This window comes from Apium graveolens, chromosome 6 (assembly GCF_009905375.1).
Source record: "Apium graveolens cultivar Ventura chromosome 6, ASM990537v1, whole genome shotgun sequence".
NCBI classification, from domain to species: domain Eukaryota; kingdom Viridiplantae; phylum Streptophyta; class Magnoliopsida; order Apiales; family Apiaceae; genus Apium; species Apium graveolens.
This window is the reverse complement of record NC_133652.1, coordinates 1729196-1749422: the sequence shown is the minus strand read 5'-3', so window position 1 is coordinate 1749422 and position 20227 is coordinate 1729196. Positions and strand designations below refer to the sequence as shown.

The window sequence follows — 20227 nt, the reverse complement described above, 5'->3', positions numbered from 1 at the left end:
TACACCGATTTAGGATTTAGGGGTTAATCTAGGGTTTTAGGGTTTAGGCCCTAAACCCCAGGAACCAAACTGTAATTATTAATTGTTTTTAATATTTTAGAGTTCACCAATTTTTAATTTGAGTTTTAAAAATATTTAAATATTTATATATATTAATAAAATACGAACAAAACACCACTTACAATAAAATTTTGAGCTTGAAAAAATAATATTATCTAATATTTGGGGTAAAAAAATTAAAAAAAATTAAAACAAGAAGTTCAAAAAACGCTGCCTATCAAAACACTACTTCCAATGCCGTTTTTTTTATCGTAGGGAACCCGTAACCGCTACTCTTCGGGTGCGCACTAGGTAAATACGTGGGTAAATCCAACGGGCTCACACAATAGCTCGCAAACCACGTGAATCAAGGTAAACCGCATTTAAGCGACAGACTCTGACTCAATATGCATAATTATAAATTCTCCTCTCGTGCGATTCGAACCGATGATAATAGTTATCCCCTCATTAATCAATTGAGGCAATTCTTGCGGGCCCAATGCCATTTTGTCTCAATTAAAAAGTAAAAAAAACACAGAAACGGAGCACAAATCTTCGTTTTCCACATATTTTCTAAACGTTGTCCGACACTCCACTTTGGAGTGACACTTGAGGTCATTTTTTCTCAAAAGTGATATTGAGAATCATTCTCCACCAAATAGTGACATTTGGGCCAACACCCGTAACATTTGCTCATGTAAATTTAAAGTAGAAATAACACGAGAAACATAAAAACAAAAGAAAAAGGATCGGCTACCAGCTCTACGGAGATTAGCAGATTACAATTATAGTCTTGTCATAAAAGCCTGGTAAAAAGATAAAATATAAGACCAGCCAGAGAATTCCAAGTAAAAGAACTGATAATTGTCCATTGTACCTACTTTGACACTGACATAGCATGCGAATACTACATGGCAAAAATATACTCCCTCCGTCTCTCCCAACTGTTATCGTTTCTGGGAGAGTATCCGGCACGCATTTTAAAATGAAGAGAAAGTATAGTTCGTTAACTTTTTTTAAAAATCTTATTTTTCTGCATTCTATTTTTATTCAGAAAAAAATTTTTTTAAAAAAGTTATATAACTATACTTTATATTCATCTTAAAATACGTGCCGGACACTCTCCCAGAAACGATAACAATTGTAAGTGACGGAGGGAGTACTTACTTTATAGGAGAGTTTATACATTCACAGAATCACAGTTTTCGATTTGAATAGTAAGGTTAAGAAAAATATTTGTGCCTCGTATTTCTCTCATATAGTGGCGCGATGTTTTACGATACTAATAGCTTAAAATTATGCTGAAAATTGATAATGAAAAATATTAAAAAAGCCAAGGGAAATTATGTTGTTTCTGTTTTCTCCGCAAATCAACTTCTCCGGCAGTTACCAAACACAATTCTTTGGCTAGATAAGTTTGGGAAACTGCATTTCTGAAAAAAACGGTTCCAAAAAGGGCCTTTATAAATTGGATAAGGGAGTCTAAAATAAGTTATGTACATTTTATTCTAAATATAACTGTAAAAAATGTGCATAGAAAAAGAGCATTCTAAATACTCATCCCCTAGTATAAACAACAATCAACCAAACATATTTAAGATATTTAAGCGATGCACTATAAGGTTAAAAAGCTTGCACATCTGAATTGCACTTAAAAACTATTCATTAAAGTGAAGAATTTAACTCACAAGTACATCTGGGCTTGAGCACAATGAATTCTTTTTCTACAATGACCTTCATCCGTTCGAGACAGAAGAGCAGCTATACTTGGCACATGAACAGAAGATATACGACTAGTTCACAACCAATCTCCACCATCTTACAATGAAAATCATTCACCATAAGCTTTTCCCAACCTAAGATACTAACTCTATAGTCTATAGGTATTCCCAACCTAAGATACTAACTCTAAAGTCTGAAGCACTTAGTACACATGAGCCATCCTCAGGAAAATCTTGACAAATACGGATTACAGCCGATCATGCAATAGGGCCTACTCCTGTCCATCCAAACATAGTTTACATAAATAAGTGAAATATGTGCAAGGATGAAAACATCCAAAAGTTCTTAGGGAGCGAGTATGTCAATAAATATATAATGGAAGTAAGGGTTCAATTATTATATCAAATTAAAAGGGGAACTGTAAACAACAAATTAAAGGATACTTGTGCATCCTCCTAGAGACTACATGATAGTAATCTGTAATCCAACTTAACTTGCATTATTCGATTATCTTTTCTATGCACAACCAATGATACTAAGATGCAACAATGACTGAATAAAACATGATTTAAGAAATAACATTAGTGCATAAAAGACAAGGTAAGTAGGGTTATATGGCAATACTTAGTTGGTGTGATAACAAAATACAACAGATTCTGAACAACACAAGTCATTTTGTTGTTCACCCTATTTTCAGGTCTTTAATCCTGTGTCATAATACAAAATATATTTACGCTATTTACTTCAAAACCAATCATGAGCATGTTAAATTTTATACATGTCTAAATATAATAAATTTAATGGAAACATATATACATGTTTATATAAATACGATGCATCGATTCTAAATTTGCATCTCTCTTTAGAAATTAGAACTGATGCTTCATATACTAGTTACATGTATAAATTTAACAAACATTATTGCACAACTTAAAGAAGGAATATAAATTTGTACCTTATCATAATCTGTAACATGAAAATCTACTTCCGGGTCTCCATATATCTGAGTAGGATCTAAATTTAGTAACCGAGCTAATTCCTCTACCATCCTGCACAAGGCGAGAACAAATAAGTAACCATACAAAAAAAGGTAAAAGGTTATATTATGCTAGCTTTCAAAAGTGTTAAGAAGAAAGGCCACTCTTGCGTTTTACTGAATCTGAAACGGCCAACAAAAGAGCAAGCTAATATTAAAAAGAAAAAAGGTTGTAGAACATTCGAAGCTGATAATATAAAAAGTCATACTGAAACTACTCTAATAAGCATGCAAAACAATAGCTGCAATAATTTCACAAAGATAAATGTATAAAATAGATACTAAAGTGAACCCTCAAATAAACAAATATTCTAAAGGAATGCTAATGAGGTGCAGAATTATACTCGCACTTCAGAGCCCTATCATTAAGCATCGAACAACAATATATCATTGTCGAAATCAAACTGACAAGAAATCACATGCCGGGAATGTGACCGGAACAGAACTGAGAGCAGAACAATAGCACAACTTTGAGCGCATGCAGCATTCTAGACCTGGTTAACTATATGGCACATAAAAGTGGAACACTAAAACGCTGACAGGAGCATTTAAAAAAAATTGTTGTTTCAGTATATGAAATTTATCTGAGAAGATGCAATATCATGATTCTTTATAAAGAGACAAACATAGAAAACTGTTCAAGAACAAGTATGTGGATGTGAGCTTGTTTTTCCTTGTGTGCAGGGGTATGCGCAATGCGTGTGAAAATGACACAATGGAAAAACTGGTTAAGAGGTCAATATTAATACAATTTATCTCAGATTAGATGGTAAGGATTAATACCACAAAAATGGCGAACTACAATAAATGAAGCCGAAATAAAGATTTAACAAAATGGAATTCATATGAAAAAGACTGATTACTTTATCACAAAAAAAAAACAAAAGTAGTTTCAAAGATCCATTACCAAACCAAAAATATCATTTTCAAAAATACTACATATATTCAAGATCATTGAGCTAAAAGTAGTAAGTAAGTAAATAAAGAGACGCAGCCACATGAAAGCTAAACTTAATTTTTCTGCGCAGTGCGCGGACGGTTTCACACAAAGAATGAGCACATGGATTGAAATAAATAAATAAATATAGTACATTATATATATTTATACAGGAAAGGTCTTGCAAGCATACCAATAGTTTCACATTAAAGTCCACCTAATTAAGAATTACATGCTTACACTATTTGCATTATAATTCCTACACACATGTCATATTTTCTTTTCTTATTTAAATTAACTCACACGTCCCCTTTTGCCTTCAACAAAACTTGAACCCTTGACCACCCGGAAAGGGAGTGAGCTAGATACCACTAAGGAAATGAATCTAAAATATGCATGGCAAATAGCATTAATGCATCTCAATAAAGCCTATGTAAAATGGCAACTTATCGCAATACATAAGGTTTAAACATAGCATGCCACTTGCTGAAGAAAAAAATATCACGCTATAACTCATCTTTACTGTGTATCTCTGAATTGTTAGTACTATTTGATTCACATTTGATGCGTCTAAAGAATGTATACCGTATTTTCCCCTTCATTTTAGCTTTTCATATAGTGTTATCACTTAAGAAACAAGGCATGATTCACCTTCAAGACGAATGTGGTACAAAAGCCACCTCAACAAGATCTGATATCTTAGGGCAGTAGCGCTTACATTTATGCAATCTTTGGGAAGTCCATTTACAACTTCATAAAGTACAAGTCAAACAAGTTTACTAAATTACTATATCATGTTCACAAGTTTATTTAATATTTTTATATATTCTATACTACTGTACTAAAAAAATTACAGAGGTCCATTAAAATTTTACGACATCATCACAAGTTTAATACATCGAGTCAATGACATAAAAATCAAACATGAAAATCTTCTTGTCAGCAATTGTGATGAAAAAAATGTTATCCAAGAAGTCACCATACATCTTTTCATATTCGACCATGAAAGCTCCGGCCAATGGCTGAGCCAGGAGGTAAACCTCCTACGGGCACCATATATACATATATTATATATATATATATACACCGATTGAATCCGTTTTTTTTTTCTAATTTCGGATATCCAAAATAAATTTGATCCAACATAGAAACCCAGTTAATTTGGATATAGATATTTACTTTTGATTCTTTTTTATGTTAAATTTTAAAAACAATCCATATACATCATCAACTATTACAATATGATTTCCTTTAAAAATATTATGATACATCACACATTGAATAAAGTCTAAGACTGACATAAAAAAAAGTGTGTGTTGTGTCTTGTATGTGACTATTGTCTCTCTGAATTCTTCCTACCAGTCAAGCACATGCTTAACATTTTTAAAATTTATATTAAGATCCGTTAGGTTTTATCCCAGTCAGCTTCTGTTAGAAAAAAATCACCAAAACAAATACTGATGAAAAAAGAGACCAGCCTTGGGGATTTGGGGGCAAGGAGAGAATGTTGCATACCATTGTTGCAAAAAGCCGGGATTTCATATAACCATTCAAATAAAAACAAATTCATTGAGGCATGTGCGTGCCACCCCCACCATGTGCTCCAGCCTCCAAGTCTTTAAGTAAGTCTTCTCACCCGCTTATTTTTTCAAAGAATAAAAATAACCGGGCGAGAAGATGAAGAGCTATATTTATATTATTAAACTGAATCCTAGTAAGATACACAATAATTTATTATAATAAAAACATACTCTGGACCTACCCCTCTCTCCCTTACTACCCTTGGTTGTCAAATTTACAAAGTTTATCAATGATAAGGAAGACAAAGCAAATAGGTATTCATAGAAAAAATATATACATATAAAGCACTTGTTCTTATTTAAAAACGTAATATTATAGATAAATTGTTGAAAAAAGCAAAATAAATTAAAAGAACAATTTTTTTTTGACTCAATAAATTAAAAGAACTATAGGATAAAGTAAACAAAGATAACACTTTATAGTGAAAGAAAGGGTCAAAATTATGGAGAAGCATCATATGAAATTCTAATGATAATGCATGAATATAAACAGATGCTATAACGAGTGTGTACATATTTTGAGAGTTTGCATCAAATTTCAGGAGAAATAAATTAAAAACTTATTTAAAATATATCATTAAAAAAATGTTCATTTTGTTGCGTTTATAAATGTTGGAAACATGTAATGAAATATTAAATGCTCTAAACGACACCTAGATTCTGTTTTGGAAAAAATAGCCTTCAAGAAAAAAAAAGTCCAAAGGGTTGTTAATAGACTCTCGTTGGAATAATTTATAATGACAAAGATTATCCACTGTAGGATGTGTAACCCACTTAAGTTCAACCTCTTTAATGGTATGTATACATTTTCTTGGAAAAAAGCTTTACCATTTTAAATTTATTTAATTTCCATAGTAAATAACATCCAACAAAATTTGTTTCATATTAGTCTCTCTGCCGGATGGATGAAATCTGTTTTCCTAATATTTCACGGTTAAATCCTTCAATAGGCGTGTTCCAAGTATATGTAACGAGAACCCAATACTATGGGTAATGTCAATTTTGTTAATTGACCAGATATTATAACATTAGTAATTTCAGGTTTACATAGTAAGATAATACGTCTAATTCATATAGCTATTCTAGTTAAAGCGTTGCTTGAAGGGGGAGTAGTAGTCAATCTGAATGTTTTAGTTCAGAGTAAAAGATGATAAGAGAAGGGTCAAAAAAGATATACGGATGAAAGTGATGATTTGATATGGGAACCTAGATCTCCCCTTGACCATATATAGTTCTGACTTCTGAGGCAAAAAAATTAAATTTTATCAAAATTTTGTAACTTATAATCACCAATACAAATTCAATTCCGAGTATGATCAAAAGAATCGGATTAATATTGGCATAACAAAATCTCTAGAAGCCAACGGGCAGATATATTGTTAAAACATCGAATAATGACTATATATCCGGTGGACAAAACACCGAGCTGACTCTAGCAAAAAGCAAAAACATGCAAGTAGCAATCAATCCAACACTTCCAAGTAGTTTCATGAAGTAAACATCTACTATATGATGTATTGAGTATACTAGGTAGATTTGAAGATAAATGTATAAAACAGCATAAAGACTAGACATTTAAGAAATCATCAGAACATTTGTTAAGACTAGCGGTAAGTAACACTAACCTCTATTTAGACATAGGCACTAATGGGCAAAAGTAGTCGGTCAAAATTGTGTCATGTTCAATGATCACAATCCCTTAAAACTTTAATATTGGCTCACATAACATATGTTAACTTTCTCCAAATAACATGAGTTTCAAAAATTGTGACATTACCTATATTAAGAACTATTTTGGTATTGCTTCATTGGGCAAAACACAAGAATACAAATATAATAATGATTACCGGAGGCAATCCTACTTAATGTGCTAGCTAATTGTAATGTCTTTATGATACATTTATATCATTTGTTAGTGAACTATTTTCATCATTTACCTGCAAGAAATTACAAACGGGTTAAATATCAAAGTGATCACTCATGTGAAGGTCATATATCACTTAAGTCATCAATCTCAACAGGGTATCATTTGAATTACTAAAGTCATGATAAACATCAAACAGATACCTCTAAATATGTGCTCGAGAATTAAAAATTATTTTTATGAACTTCAACACATTTTTCTTGAATGCTAATGCAACCAAAAGAAAAGTTATGGATTATAGTATTTATGATAATTTATCTAGATTTGATTAAGTCTATATTCTAATTATTTTTTATTTAAATCAAATAAAATAGCTATAAATTTAAAAATAAATAGTAGATAAATTTTTAAAAATCTAAATATATTATCTAAAATACTAGAATACATAACTTTTCATTTGGTTGCCGTAGCATTCAAGATAAATGTATAGAATGGCATAAAACTAATTTTTAATTCTCGAGTACATATTTAGAGTTACATGTTTGATATTTATAATGACTTCCGCGATTTAAATAATACCACGTTGGGATCAGTGACTAAAGTGATATATGGTCGTCACTTCCGTGACCACTTCGCTACTTAATCCGATTACAAACCTATGAATCCTTACTAGAAGTCAACTTTTTTAATGTTCCACCAAATAAAAAACAAAGTTATTCCTGAGGTGAAGACTTAAAAATCTAAAATTTAACACGCACAAACACTTACTTACACACAGACACACACACATATATATATATTACATCTTCCACACAGGAATGAAGCATTTATAAAAGACTTAGCCACTCCGTAGTAGCCCAATCAATCATGTGTAGTGACAAATTGTTATTCAGCTCCCAAAATAAGTATCTTAAGGTATGAGATCCAAATAGATTGCAAATGACAAAAGTACTGTCAACAGGATTAATTGAAATTTCCAAATTTGGAAAAATACATGATTTATAAGAATAAGGGGCACAGTCAGAGAAAACTAAGGCAAAATGTAATTTCGGGTATAACTAATTTAATTATGCTTAGAAGACCTAGAAGATTAACAGGCTAACCTAGTAGTCTCTGCATCCTTCACAGGATCCAAGTTATCATAAAATGTGTCTTCTTTGACATTGCAACTTTCATCTTGTGTGCCCAATAGGTCTGCTGTATTAGAGCTGGAACCACTAGAATTTGCAGAATCCGTTGCATTTATATCCTAGAAAAATGTCAATGTTCATCTTTATTAGGTACTTATAATTTAGCTCAAAACTAAACAGTATGTTACTGAAAGAGGTGCAATAAAAAACCAACAATATCACAATGGATATCAGGTGGCTGACCTCATCATTTTTTTCAATGACTTTCTTTGAAGTAGAGGCTTTAGTAGAAGCAGCAGCACTACTGGAAGAGGTTTCCTTTTGCTCCTGCTTTTTATGTTTATCTTTTTCCTTTGTAGTTTTGACCCCTTTGGTATCTGCCAAAGTAATGGAACTCATTAATTCTGGAGTTTGCATAATGAAAAGCAAAAGCACCTTAGCATCTTTTAAATTACAATGTGCAACCGTAGGCTCTGATGCAATTATAAGCATCATTTTCCAAACAACCATCCAGACTTAACAGAGTACCAAAAGCATCACAAGAAGATACCATAAGATAATTACACCATATATAAATTCCATTACTTTTTACTAAACATGCTTGTCTATTGTGATGTGTGTGCCCAGGTAGCACACAAAGAGCTTCAGATATATTATTTAAGCCAGTAAAAAAGGTTTGCATGCTAGAAATGAAGGGGTGAAGAAAGGAAGGTACCTCCATCTCCATTAACAAATGATACGAGATCATCGACTTCACGAGTATCCTTATCTTGACTAGGGTTTACTCCAGCCAAGAAGTCCTATCATTATAGTAAAGTAATCAACAGTCAAATTTTTAAAAGAACTATGGAATTTTGAATAAATCTCAGTTAATCTTTATCAGATGAAACGTTCAAAGTTCACCTTCAGTTGCTCTACATTCTTCACTAATGACTCTCTCCTGTTAGAGTAGAACTTCTTACGTAGCCTCGTTCGTGTTTCATATTTAGGGCACTCTCGTAAGTTCGACTTTTCGGCCTGCGCAATTGCTTAATCAACATTAGATTAACAAAAGAAAGAAAACACAATATGTTTCACAACTTGATATTAGACAATAAGAATGCTGGTTACAAGAAGAAAACCTTTGAAAGATCCTCAGTTAAATATGGGTTCAGCATACGGCATATCTCTTCAGTAGGTTTATTACAAATCTTTTCGGCCAGTGCATTTTTGGTGTCCTTAGACAGTTTTCCCAGTTGCAGGTGGCTTGAAAGTTTAAGCAACTCCAACAGAATTCTTGCATCCCTTTGGAGGAAGTTTTCATTAAAATTCTTGTGTGCCTATTCAAAAAGAAAACAACTCTAAAATTTAAATTTTTGATGTCCCTCATGCTATTGCAGAGGAAATTCTGCCACAATATATACCAAAGGAATCAATTCTTTTGTATTCACTTGCTTACATAGTTACTGGTCATTGCTTTGAATTCAAAGAGTCACCTGAAACCTTAAATTCTGCACATTTTTCAACCTTTTAAAGATGAACTTTTCATATCCCCCTTCTAATTTTATTTGCTGATGTAAGGAACTAGATTTTTTGTGTTGCATTTTTCATTTTAGTCGTCTTACAGTTGGGAGAAGTACAAAAGATTTTACAGCAGTCTTAGTCAAGAAAAGAAATGGCATACCATTACCAATCATAAATTTCAAGCAATTATATCTAACCTGGAGGGAGTGGCGTCCTGCATGAAATCTGCAGTAATCAATCACTAAACTCAAAGTAGTAGGTTTAATTTTTTCAGGTAGTGTTATAGGATTGTTCTTCGAATATCGAGCTCCTGATTCCATTTCATGACGAATTCTGGGGCATGCTAGTGCAACCTCACATTCCACTTCTTGTACAGAACCGTCAGCAGTTTGAATCCATGCACAGGATTCCATAGTCTAGAATCCACAATAAAATATCATAAGAATAAAACCATATGAATTTAGGGTACAGAGTACAAACTCTATGGCAGCGAAGACAGATTATGTATGCTGCATGAGATCTCATTTGCAACACAAATACTTCAGGAATGTTAGGTACCCCATGGAGCCACATTATATTTTTTAATCAAAAAGTTTCTATTTTAGTAAACATTAAAAAAAAATAGGCAATCACTACACAGTATTATAGTTTTGTAAATTATTTGTATCTATTAGCAACACAAGCAAAACAAATCACTTATTTTGTGTTCTTTTTAACTTAAGAACATATGTGCACGATTTTGTAATTATAAAAAACCAGTCTCAGCTTTTCATTAGAACAAAGAAGTTATAGAAAACTTTTTCTGTTGTACCCCTGATTTTAAATTAAATAAGTAAAATTCAGGGTAATTGATTTGAAAGATTTTCAAAATCACTATTTAACCCTTATAAAAACGAGATTAAATTCTTAAAGTGAGCAATAAATCAAAACCAAAAACAGCCCTGAACTGAGAATATTAAGTAAAAAAATAAAACTCTTTTTTTTTGCTAAATAAAATAAAACTCTTTTACTATTAAGTATTAAGCTTTAAGATTGCCAGTTGTCACTACACGTTGAAAAACATTCAATCACGTAACAACATAGACGGAGGGAGAAATGATACAAAACAGAAGTCACTGATATCAAAGAAAGTCATTCTGTTAATTTCTCAGTAAATTATATAAAGAGGGGAAATACTAAGATAACATATTAAATTGGACAAAATAAGATATTAAATCGGACAAAATAAGAATGCACAGGGATCATAAAACAACACTACCACGGGTTTCTTCACTTCTCTTTCAGCTTTAGACATGGTATTGGCAACAAGGTTGTCTAATAGATTTTGTTCTCTTCACTTTACTATTTAGATGTGACCTGTGTTACAAGAAGATTTAAGTGAGCAAATAAATTTAGATATATGAACAAAAAGTTGTACTGGAGATTGACATAGAGATTACTAAATGAGACAGATAATAGTTGCATTGGTTTTAACTATCTTGAAGCATATGAATAGCAAGAAATTTGATAGACTTGAAAAATGCATATAGACATCATAATCTTTAATGAATTTGACTTTTAAATGCATGTCAAGATAAAAGTTTCATCACTTACAGTGGAAGTTTCAAAATTAAACTCTTAACATGATTGCATAGTAGTAGGTAGTAGGTAGAGAGGAATAAGGCATTTAAGAAAGGTAACAGATGCAGTGAACAAAATTTTCTATTTTATTAGTACTCTCGACACACTTTAAACTATATACTTATATTATAAAATACAACTTTGGTATAAACAATTATAATCTATAACTAAAATTGACAAAACGTTAATGGACTAAATCTTTAGCAGATTGCATTTACCTCAGTGGAGCTACTACCAGTACTACCTCAGTTTCAATTTAAGCTATGTTTAACTTTTTACACATGCATATTCAGGTGTAAAAAAATAAGATTTACAATAAAAATTAATGTCATATATGAGTATTACCTTTTACATCTTATTCTTAACACCTTAAAATAAAATACGTGCAAAAAAGTCAAATGTAAATTAAATTGAAAAAGGGGGAGAAATGTAAGCTACTACTATGAGAACAGAATATATACTATACACACGGGGTCCACAACTGACAGGTATTTTCCACAAGGCTTAGCCTAGCGCATAACCTCTCCTGGCAATCAGAGGCTGAGGATACAAACTTCATAGGAGGCATGTGTGTGTGAGTAATTAAAATTCTGGAATTGAAATTGACTAAGAAAAATATTGCACTTTCACAAAATAGCAAGTTAAATAAGGAAAAAAGAAAGAATTAAACTTGAAGAGCTAAGAAAAAGTTGCGACAAAAAGGACCAATGTTTTAACACACTAATTTGTATATTAATCTTAAGTAATAGAAACAAGAAGCATCAAACACTATATAAGACATAAGAAAAGTGAATGAACATCAAAAGCTAACCTTATTTCAGAACATCAAAACCAACATGATATCTCAATTATCAACATATATTATACACAAATATGCATTCCCTGTGCAATCCAAGTAAACTAATACCAATAAATTTTAAGAATGCATATAAAACATGCAAATCAACCATAAAAACTAGGCGTTTTTATAAGACCTGAGATAAATGACTGGGATATGTATGTGTGGTGAAACCTCTTCCAAAAATACTCTTTTTTCTCTCTCAAATCAAACTACCTTTCTTTATATCAGAATATCAATGGCTGTCTGTATACTAAGAACAAAATTATAGTCACACTATTGCTGCTCATTACAAGCAGCTTGTAAGTGCGTAATTTATTTATTTTATATCTAAAATGCAAAAGAATACATTAATGTCTCCAAGAAACGGGTCCCACCATTTAAAGACACGGGTCCTACCAATTAAAGACACGGGTCCTACCAATTAAACAAGTCCAAGAGTTATGAGATACGTGAAACAGAGGTAGCTTTAGCTGGAAAAAAACTCGGGAAATGTTATTTAAAATGAATAAAAGCGAGGGCCCTCAACTTTCTATTGGAAGTATTATATGATGATGAAACTTTTCTGAAGAGTGGGTCTTATTAGTGCGACGTTTGCCGCCATAAGGAACATTCCTCGTGAATGTATATTGTCCCACTCAGACATTTAACATTTTCAAATAGTAAGAAGCGGTTTCAGAAAGCAACATGTTCAAAAAGCGCATAAACTATGCAAGGCAAAGAACACGTTATTAAAGGTGGGCCAAAATTTGTTTTATAATTTTGTGTATTATTAATTAACAAAAAGTATGAACTAAGAAAAATTAATATATATGCAATCTTAGATAACCCAAATTGCATATTGTCATACACAATATTTCTTTTTCAAAACTTATAAACAAATTTGTAAATAAATCAAAAATACAGTCTGATTTTAAATAAATTAATAATTAGATTTGTAAATAAACTAATAATACATAGTCTGATTTAATTTATCGGTACCAATAAATTAACATAAAAATATGATTAAAACAAAGAAAAAATATATATGAAGAGAACAAAGAGACGAGATCTTTGTTGATATAAAAACAATGATTATAAATTTGGAAGCACAAGGAATAGTTGGCAACGAGTGGGGGAAATTGCGTTAGTATGATCTTCTTTTTCTCCCTAAAACAAATCTACATAATAATTTATTTAAACATATGTACAAATATACATATATACAATATATTTACACAATATCATTAAAACCGAAACATTTAAATTTGTCATTTTGGTTTACGGTCGGTCATTCTATTCAATATAATAACTAAACAAATAACATTATTTAATCAATAAGAACTAACTAGCCAATTAACTTATCTAACTAAAAAAGCATTGCCTTTTTACATCTTTTCAATATAAAACCTCCAAAACACCAATTACACCCGCATCAATTGCAATCTTCGTGAAACACACCGAAAAGCATCAATTTCACCCACATCAATTGCAATCATTAATAACTAAAATTTTTAAGAAAAAAACATGTGCATTCGCAGGTTATAAGCGAGTATATACATAAAAATGGAACATCACCTTGTCGTTGTTACTTGTATAGCCGTCTATTTTATGTAAACTTTATTATAATTTGTCGCTCATCATAAAAAGTTACTAAGTGCTTAAATCAAAGGAAGTGATCTATATTTTCCATCCTTAAGAATGTACCTTAATATCATAAGTTCTAGACGAATAGGACCCACTTGTCATAATTGTTCTTTTGTCTTCCGTTACTTTCCATTTAACTGTAAGCCTTCATTAATTTTCATGCTTTGTGTTAGATACATTAGCTATGAGTTGAACATCGATGAATGAATATATCTGAGACCAAGAATTTCGTCACTTATTAAGGCGAAATTAACTTATTTCTATTATGGGGGGACCGTTAAAAAATATTATTTTCATCGAGGTTTTTCATTTATCATATTTTAATTTATCAATATTCTACCGTATCTGACTGGACTTCATCTCTATATAACATTTTACGTCACCTTTTAAATTTTTGGCTTTTTAACCTTTTAGCAGACCTACCTCAAATTTACGCATTCAGTAATTTTCTCTCATAATAAACATTATTTTTAACAAAGTAAAAATCTAATAAAACCGGCCTCTTTATGATATACTTGTAACCTTTCAGTTTTTAAATTTATATGGGCCTAACTTTAATTAAAACAAATAGTAAGTTTATCCCATCATCATGGGCAATATTTCTTGTAAAGTTGTACTCCCTCCGTCCCGGTAGGTTCTTAACATTTGAAATGAAAAGTTCGACACGTATTTTAAGGCTCTTATCTAGTATAGTCCAATAACTAATTTTTAAGATTTTCTTTTTTCTGAATAAAAATTTGAACATTGAATTTTTATTCAAACAAAAAAAGTTTTAAAATAATTTATGTAACTAGAGTAAATAAGAGCCTTAAAATGCGTGTCGAACACTCTATTTTAAATGTTAAGAATTCATTGGGACGGAGCCACGGAGGGAGTAATTACAAATCTTGAGAATAGGATTCCCCGGTTACACAATTGTATTTCTAAAAGTTACTAGGACATATGTCTAACTTTATTATCTTAAAGATAAAAGCATATGTATATTAAAAAAATTGAGAAACTTAAAAAAATGCATATTCGTTTAGACATCATAATCAATAATACATATGACTTTTAAATGCGTCAAGAAAAAAGTTTCATCATTTTCAATGGAAATTTCAGAATTAAATTCCTTACATGATTGCATAGTGATGCTAAACAAATAATTAGATATTAGTTTGTATTTATTTTATATTATTAGTTAGAAATAGATTTAATTGTTATTAAAAATACAGTTTTATATATATAAGTATTAGTATATTACGGTAAAGAATAACAAAAAGATTTATTTTCTCCATTAGGAAGATTTTACTTGGTGTTTAAGTTTCAGGAGTTTATATAAAAAATTGTAATCTTATATATTGAATAGAGATAAATATTATAATTTGAATATGCGGATTTTTGTGTATTTTTATTGATTCTCTGCGGAGATAAGCCATTTATCCCTTGTTTAACCCTTTACCCAATCAAGTAGTATCAGAGAGTGTCCGTGTATCAGAGCCTTTGTTCCTCCACCCAAACACCAACCGCACCACTAACCAACTACCATATCCAACCATTCCATTACCAAAATTAACCTACAAACGCATGAAAAATCACTGCCCAGCCATCTTGTCTTTCAGGAATTTAATCAAACACATCACGGAAGCCATCATAAACTGTCCTAGCAACTGCCAGCCACAAGAAACTGCTCCCAGAAGCCACCAGAAGTTGCTCCAGTAGCCACCAGAAGAGCAGAAACAAAACCCTAGAACTTGCAAAACAATAATAAATTTTCCAGAACCTATAAATCGGGTGTTTTTTTGATAATAATTCATGTTGACGAAGTAAACAACATTCTTGATACGTATATTGAGAATAACAATTCAAAATTAAGAAATTTGGAAGTTACATTTGAAGGTTTGAGTTTGCAAATGCAAGATGTGCAAGCAACACTCGAATTAATTATAGGTAAACTTGGTCTGCAACATAATTCTCCACCATAAAGACCTCCATCTCCTCCTCAAAATCAACCTAATGGTGAAAAGAACGTGAAACTTTATGTTGATGGAGAAAAAGTACCAATACCGCCAAATTACCCAACATTATGACCTATTACCCAACAACATTATGAGGATATTGCGCCTAAAATTGAAGTTGTGAGCAAGAAAACAAACATCATCATAGTGGAGCACTTTGATTTTGTAGGCATCAACAACATATTCAACAACATATTGAGCACGACTACCACAAAAAACTCTTATTCTTCGCGTCTTGTTCCCTGCGATCTTGCTATGGAGTTAGAATTGGATGTCTTCAAGTGCTATGACAAGTCATCCCTTTGTTCGTTGAATCTCAAGTATTCTAAAACTCGTGGACAAGTAATTTTCAACGGCGAGGAGAATGAAGCGGAACAAAAAACTAGAATACTAGTTTGTATGCATTTAATATTGTTAGTTAGAAATAGATTTAATTGTTATTTAAAATATAGTTATGTCATATATATATATAAGTAGAAATATTCTAGATTATGATTCAGAATAAAAAAGGATTTGCTTCCTTTATTAGGAGGATCTTACTTGGTGATTAAGTTATAGAAGTTTATATAAACAATTGTAATCTTATTTATTGAATAGAGTTGAATATTATGATTTGAATCTGCGGAATTTTGTGTGTTTTAGTTAATCCTCTGCGGAGATAGGCCATATATTCCCTTGTCCCACCCTTGTCACGCATCACATGTTAAGATGCAAGGCATTTAAAAAATGTAGCACATGCAATGAATAAATTTACAATTTTATAATTACTCTCCATACACTAACATACACGGTGTCCACAGTTATTTTCTACAAGGCTTAGCCTAGCGCATAACCTATCCTCTTGGAGGTTGAGGATCTAAACTTTATCAGAGGTATATGTGTGTGGGTACTTAAATTATAGAATTGACATTGACTAAGAAATTTTTTTGCTACTATACGAACTTCATTGTGCACTTTCAAAAGACAGCAAGTTTAAAAACGAAAAGAGTAAGAATAAATTTGAAGAGCTGGGAAAAAATTGCAACAAAAAGGACCATTTTTTTACTCACTACTTTGTATATTAATCTTAAGTAGTTGAAACTAGAACCATCAAACATCATATTAGACATAAGAAAGAGCGAATGCACAACAAAAGCTAACCTTACTTCAAATAAAACATCAACACGCAACATTATATCTCAACTATCAACCTATCTTCTATACAAATATGCATTCCATGTGCAACCCAAGTAAACTAATACCAGTAAATTTTAAGAAGACATATAGAACATGCAAATCAACCATATAAATTAGGTTTTTTATTAATCCTGAGATAAATAATTGGAATATGTATTTTTGGAACCTCTTCCAATAAACTCTTGTTTCTCTCTCTTTGATTAAACTACCTTTCTTCATATAAGAATATTAATTAATGTGTAGTGTGTATATACAAAAGTACAAAAGTATAATCACACTATTGCTGCTTGTATATAAACTTATTACATTCTGAGAAAGAGTATATAACTGCATAATTTATCTATTTTTTTATATCAAAAATTGCAATAAAAATAAAATAAAAGAGTTTTCAAGTAATGGTTCCTACCAATTAAACAAGTCTAAGAGTTATGAGATATGTCAAACAGAGGTAGATTTGGCCGGGAATAATTATTTAAAATGATTAAAAAATAAGGGCCTCAACTATTTTATTGGAAGTATGACGATATTTGTCGCACTCAGACATGTTAACTTTTTTCAAAGAGTAAAAAGCGGTTCCAAAATGTGACACATTCGAAAAGCGCAGAAACTATGAAAGGCAAAAGCTGACGTTGCTAAAAGAGGGTCAAAATTAGATCTATAATTTTTGTATTATTAACAATGAATTATGAATATGAACCAAGAAAACTTAATATATATGCAATTTTAGTTAACCTAAATTACCTAGTGACGTACACAGTATTTCTCTTTAAAATTTATAAACGAATTTGTAAATCAACCAAAAATACATAGTCTGATTTTAATTAAATTGACAATCAAATCTGTGAATAAACCAAAATAACAGAGGTTTTAATTTACCTGTGCCAATTAATTTACCTGGAAAGTGGAAACTATGATTAAAACATGCAAACAAAAATGTTTATGAAGAAAAACAAAGGCATGAAATCTTGTTGATATAAAAACAATGATTACAAATTTTTGAAGCACAAGGACTAGTTAGTAGTGGTGGGAATTGTTTTAGTATGCTCTTGCTTTTCTCCCTAAAACAAATCTACATAATAATTTATTTAAACTTATGTAAAAATAAACAGATTTATAATATTTCTATACTATATTATTTTCGGATTATATGAGAAACTAAGAATATATCTTAATGACATATGATTGCTGATGAGTCATAACTGCTGTTGATATTTAACAATATTATAGCCGAAATTTTATAATTTTGTTGGTTTGATTTTTGATCGATCATTCTATTCAATAAAATAACTAAATAAATAAAAATATTTTAATCAATAACAACAAACCAGCCAACTAACTTTTCTAACTAAAAACAATACTTCTTAAATATTTTTAATGTAAAACCTCCAAAAAAACACCAATTACACCCGCAGGCAGCATCAAATCAATCAATAATGAAATATATATAAAAAAAATCGTGAAAACACAAAAAAACATCAGTTGAAATCATGAATGACTAAAAGATTTTAGAAAAAACCCCAGTATAAGCTACCAAGGTCTACACTGAATCACAACCTGTATAGAACGAAGGAAATACACTTACAGCTTTAATGAGTCATGCCCCCATCAATTTGCCATCCCACCAATTCTGTGACATCGAGACTACATACACGCGCAGGAACGGATATACCAATATTTGCCGATAAGATTTCCAAGTGATGGGCTGATGGCATGCAAAACTGAGAATGAAGCATGCATTACACCATCTATGGGGCTATGGTTTTCAATTGCAAACTACAGCAATGGAGCATCCATGAGACCGTCCATTTGAGCATTGGTTTCCAATTGCAAACTACACCAACGAAGATGAAGATGCCAGTTCCGGAAAAGAATTTAACAGAGCATGAGAGCATGATATCACTTAGTACAGGGAGGGGTAGGTGGACCATTATAGATAGCCAGATAGGTCAGTTTCTTTGTTGAACATGCATCTCGCCTTCATTGTAACAAAAAAACAAAAGAATATTTAATATAAATAATAATCTTAGTACCATCATATACATAGAAAAACAAAAGTAAGAACTAAAAACGATGACAATGAAAATGCACTATAAAGTATCAACCAGAAAACTAAACTTGCATGCCAACAGATATATCACAAGGATATTTCGGTTCAGGTCATTTTGAATTGACTGCTAGATAGATTACTGACAATCTGAAAACGTAGATACTAGTATAAAACATTGATCTTATTTATCACTAATTCTTGGTACTAGCTTATACCCTTCGCCATGCACTGGTAACTCGTAGTATTCTTTCTTATTAATTTTTATATTCTAATATTTGTTTATAATCTGCATCTGTTTTTAGATTTATATTTCGTCAAACATTGCAATAATAAACACTTAACAACTTACAAACAGAGCTCCTCTATCGCGAATTTCCTTTCTATCACCATCTCAAATTCTAGAATCAGAACGTTATATCGAGTTCCGTAAATTAACAACTCAGTCACTTCTAAAACTTAACAATAGGTGTGTACACAAATAGGCTTCTAATTTCGATAATTGTACTTGCTTAAAGTCCTGAAAAATATTTATTCAGCTAAATACTTGACCAATATGAGCATTGAAAGGGCAGAATAGTCATGATAAAGTATGAAATAAAATTAGGTTAAATCATCAAAATAAGTGAAATTAAAGAGAATACATACAGATATTTTGTATCTATTGGAGATGTGGGAGATAAGCTGGCTTGAGTTAGTTGTGTGGGGCCCATATTTTGCTGCCGGAGCTATGTCCCTCCGGCGGAGGTACCGATCAATCTTGTTTTCCGGTACAGTTATCACTTATGATTCATGTCAAATTCTATTTAGTTTAAGAAAATTATCAAATATACTAGTTTTTTTGGAAAAGAATGTATTTTACTATCCTTTAAAAATATAAAAATATGGTTTATAATCAATATCAATTAAATGGTATCTCACATTTTTTTAAAAAAATATATTAAAAAATTGATATTTTTAAAAAAATTGTAATCAATTGAATAAACATCACCTCCTCTATTTCACTTTCAGAAATTACAGTTTTAATGTATTAAAGTTAATTTTGAACATTAATGAAGTGGGTTATAATTGTATTATTGAATAAGAATGAGTAATTAAATAACTACTGCAAAACA

The 20227-nt window shown here is 31.1% G+C and overlaps 1 protein-coding gene across 3 annotated transcripts; it reads right to left on the bottom strand.

The window, feature by feature from the left end:
* Positions 1–1613: 1613 nt before the first annotated feature.
* On the bottom strand, positions 1614–19903 carry LOC141663777 (SKP1-like protein 21). Of its 3 annotated transcripts, none has more exons than XM_074469593.1 (11): positions 19761–19903; positions 18651–19043; positions 11070–11167; positions 10009–10227; positions 9430–9627; positions 9212–9325; positions 9024–9108; positions 8552–8685; positions 8282–8427; positions 2717–2810; positions 1614–2038 (listed from the first exon to the last, which is right to left on the bottom strand). In XM_074469593.1, the coding sequence occupies exons 3-11, from the start codon at positions 11103–11105 to the stop codon at positions 2033–2035; spliced, it is 1032 nt and encodes a 343-aa protein (XP_074325694.1). In that variant the 5' UTR covers positions 11106–11167; positions 18651–19043; positions 19761–19903; the 3' UTR covers positions 1614–2032. The 3 variants fall into 3 exon arrangements, with proteins under 3 accessions (XP_074325694.1, XP_074325695.1, XP_074325696.1); XM_074469594.1 differs by having other exon boundaries at positions 1615–2038; positions 11073–11167; XM_074469595.1 differs by lacking the exons at positions 11070–11167; positions 18651–19043; positions 19761–19903 and adding an exon at positions 9747–9798 and having other exon boundaries at positions 1615–2038; positions 10009–10095.
* Between the last annotated feature and the right edge of the window lie 324 nt (positions 19904–20227).

What these genes read in the sequence shown, in the direction of transcription:
- LOC141663777 (XM_074469593.1), bottom strand. Translation starts at nt 11,105, where the DNA reads ATGTCTAAAGCTGAAAGAGAAGTGAAGAAACCCGTG. An exon ending in CAGGACGCCACTCCCTCCAG is followed by an intron (nt 9,628 to 10,008) that starts GTTAGATATAAT and finishes CTTTTTGAATAG; the next exon opens with GCACACAAGAATTTTAATGA. An exon ending in TAACTGAGGATCTTTCAAAG is followed by an intron (nt 9,326 to 9,429) that starts GTTTTCTTCTTG and finishes GCAATTGCGCAG; the next exon opens with GCCGAAAAGTCGAACTTACG.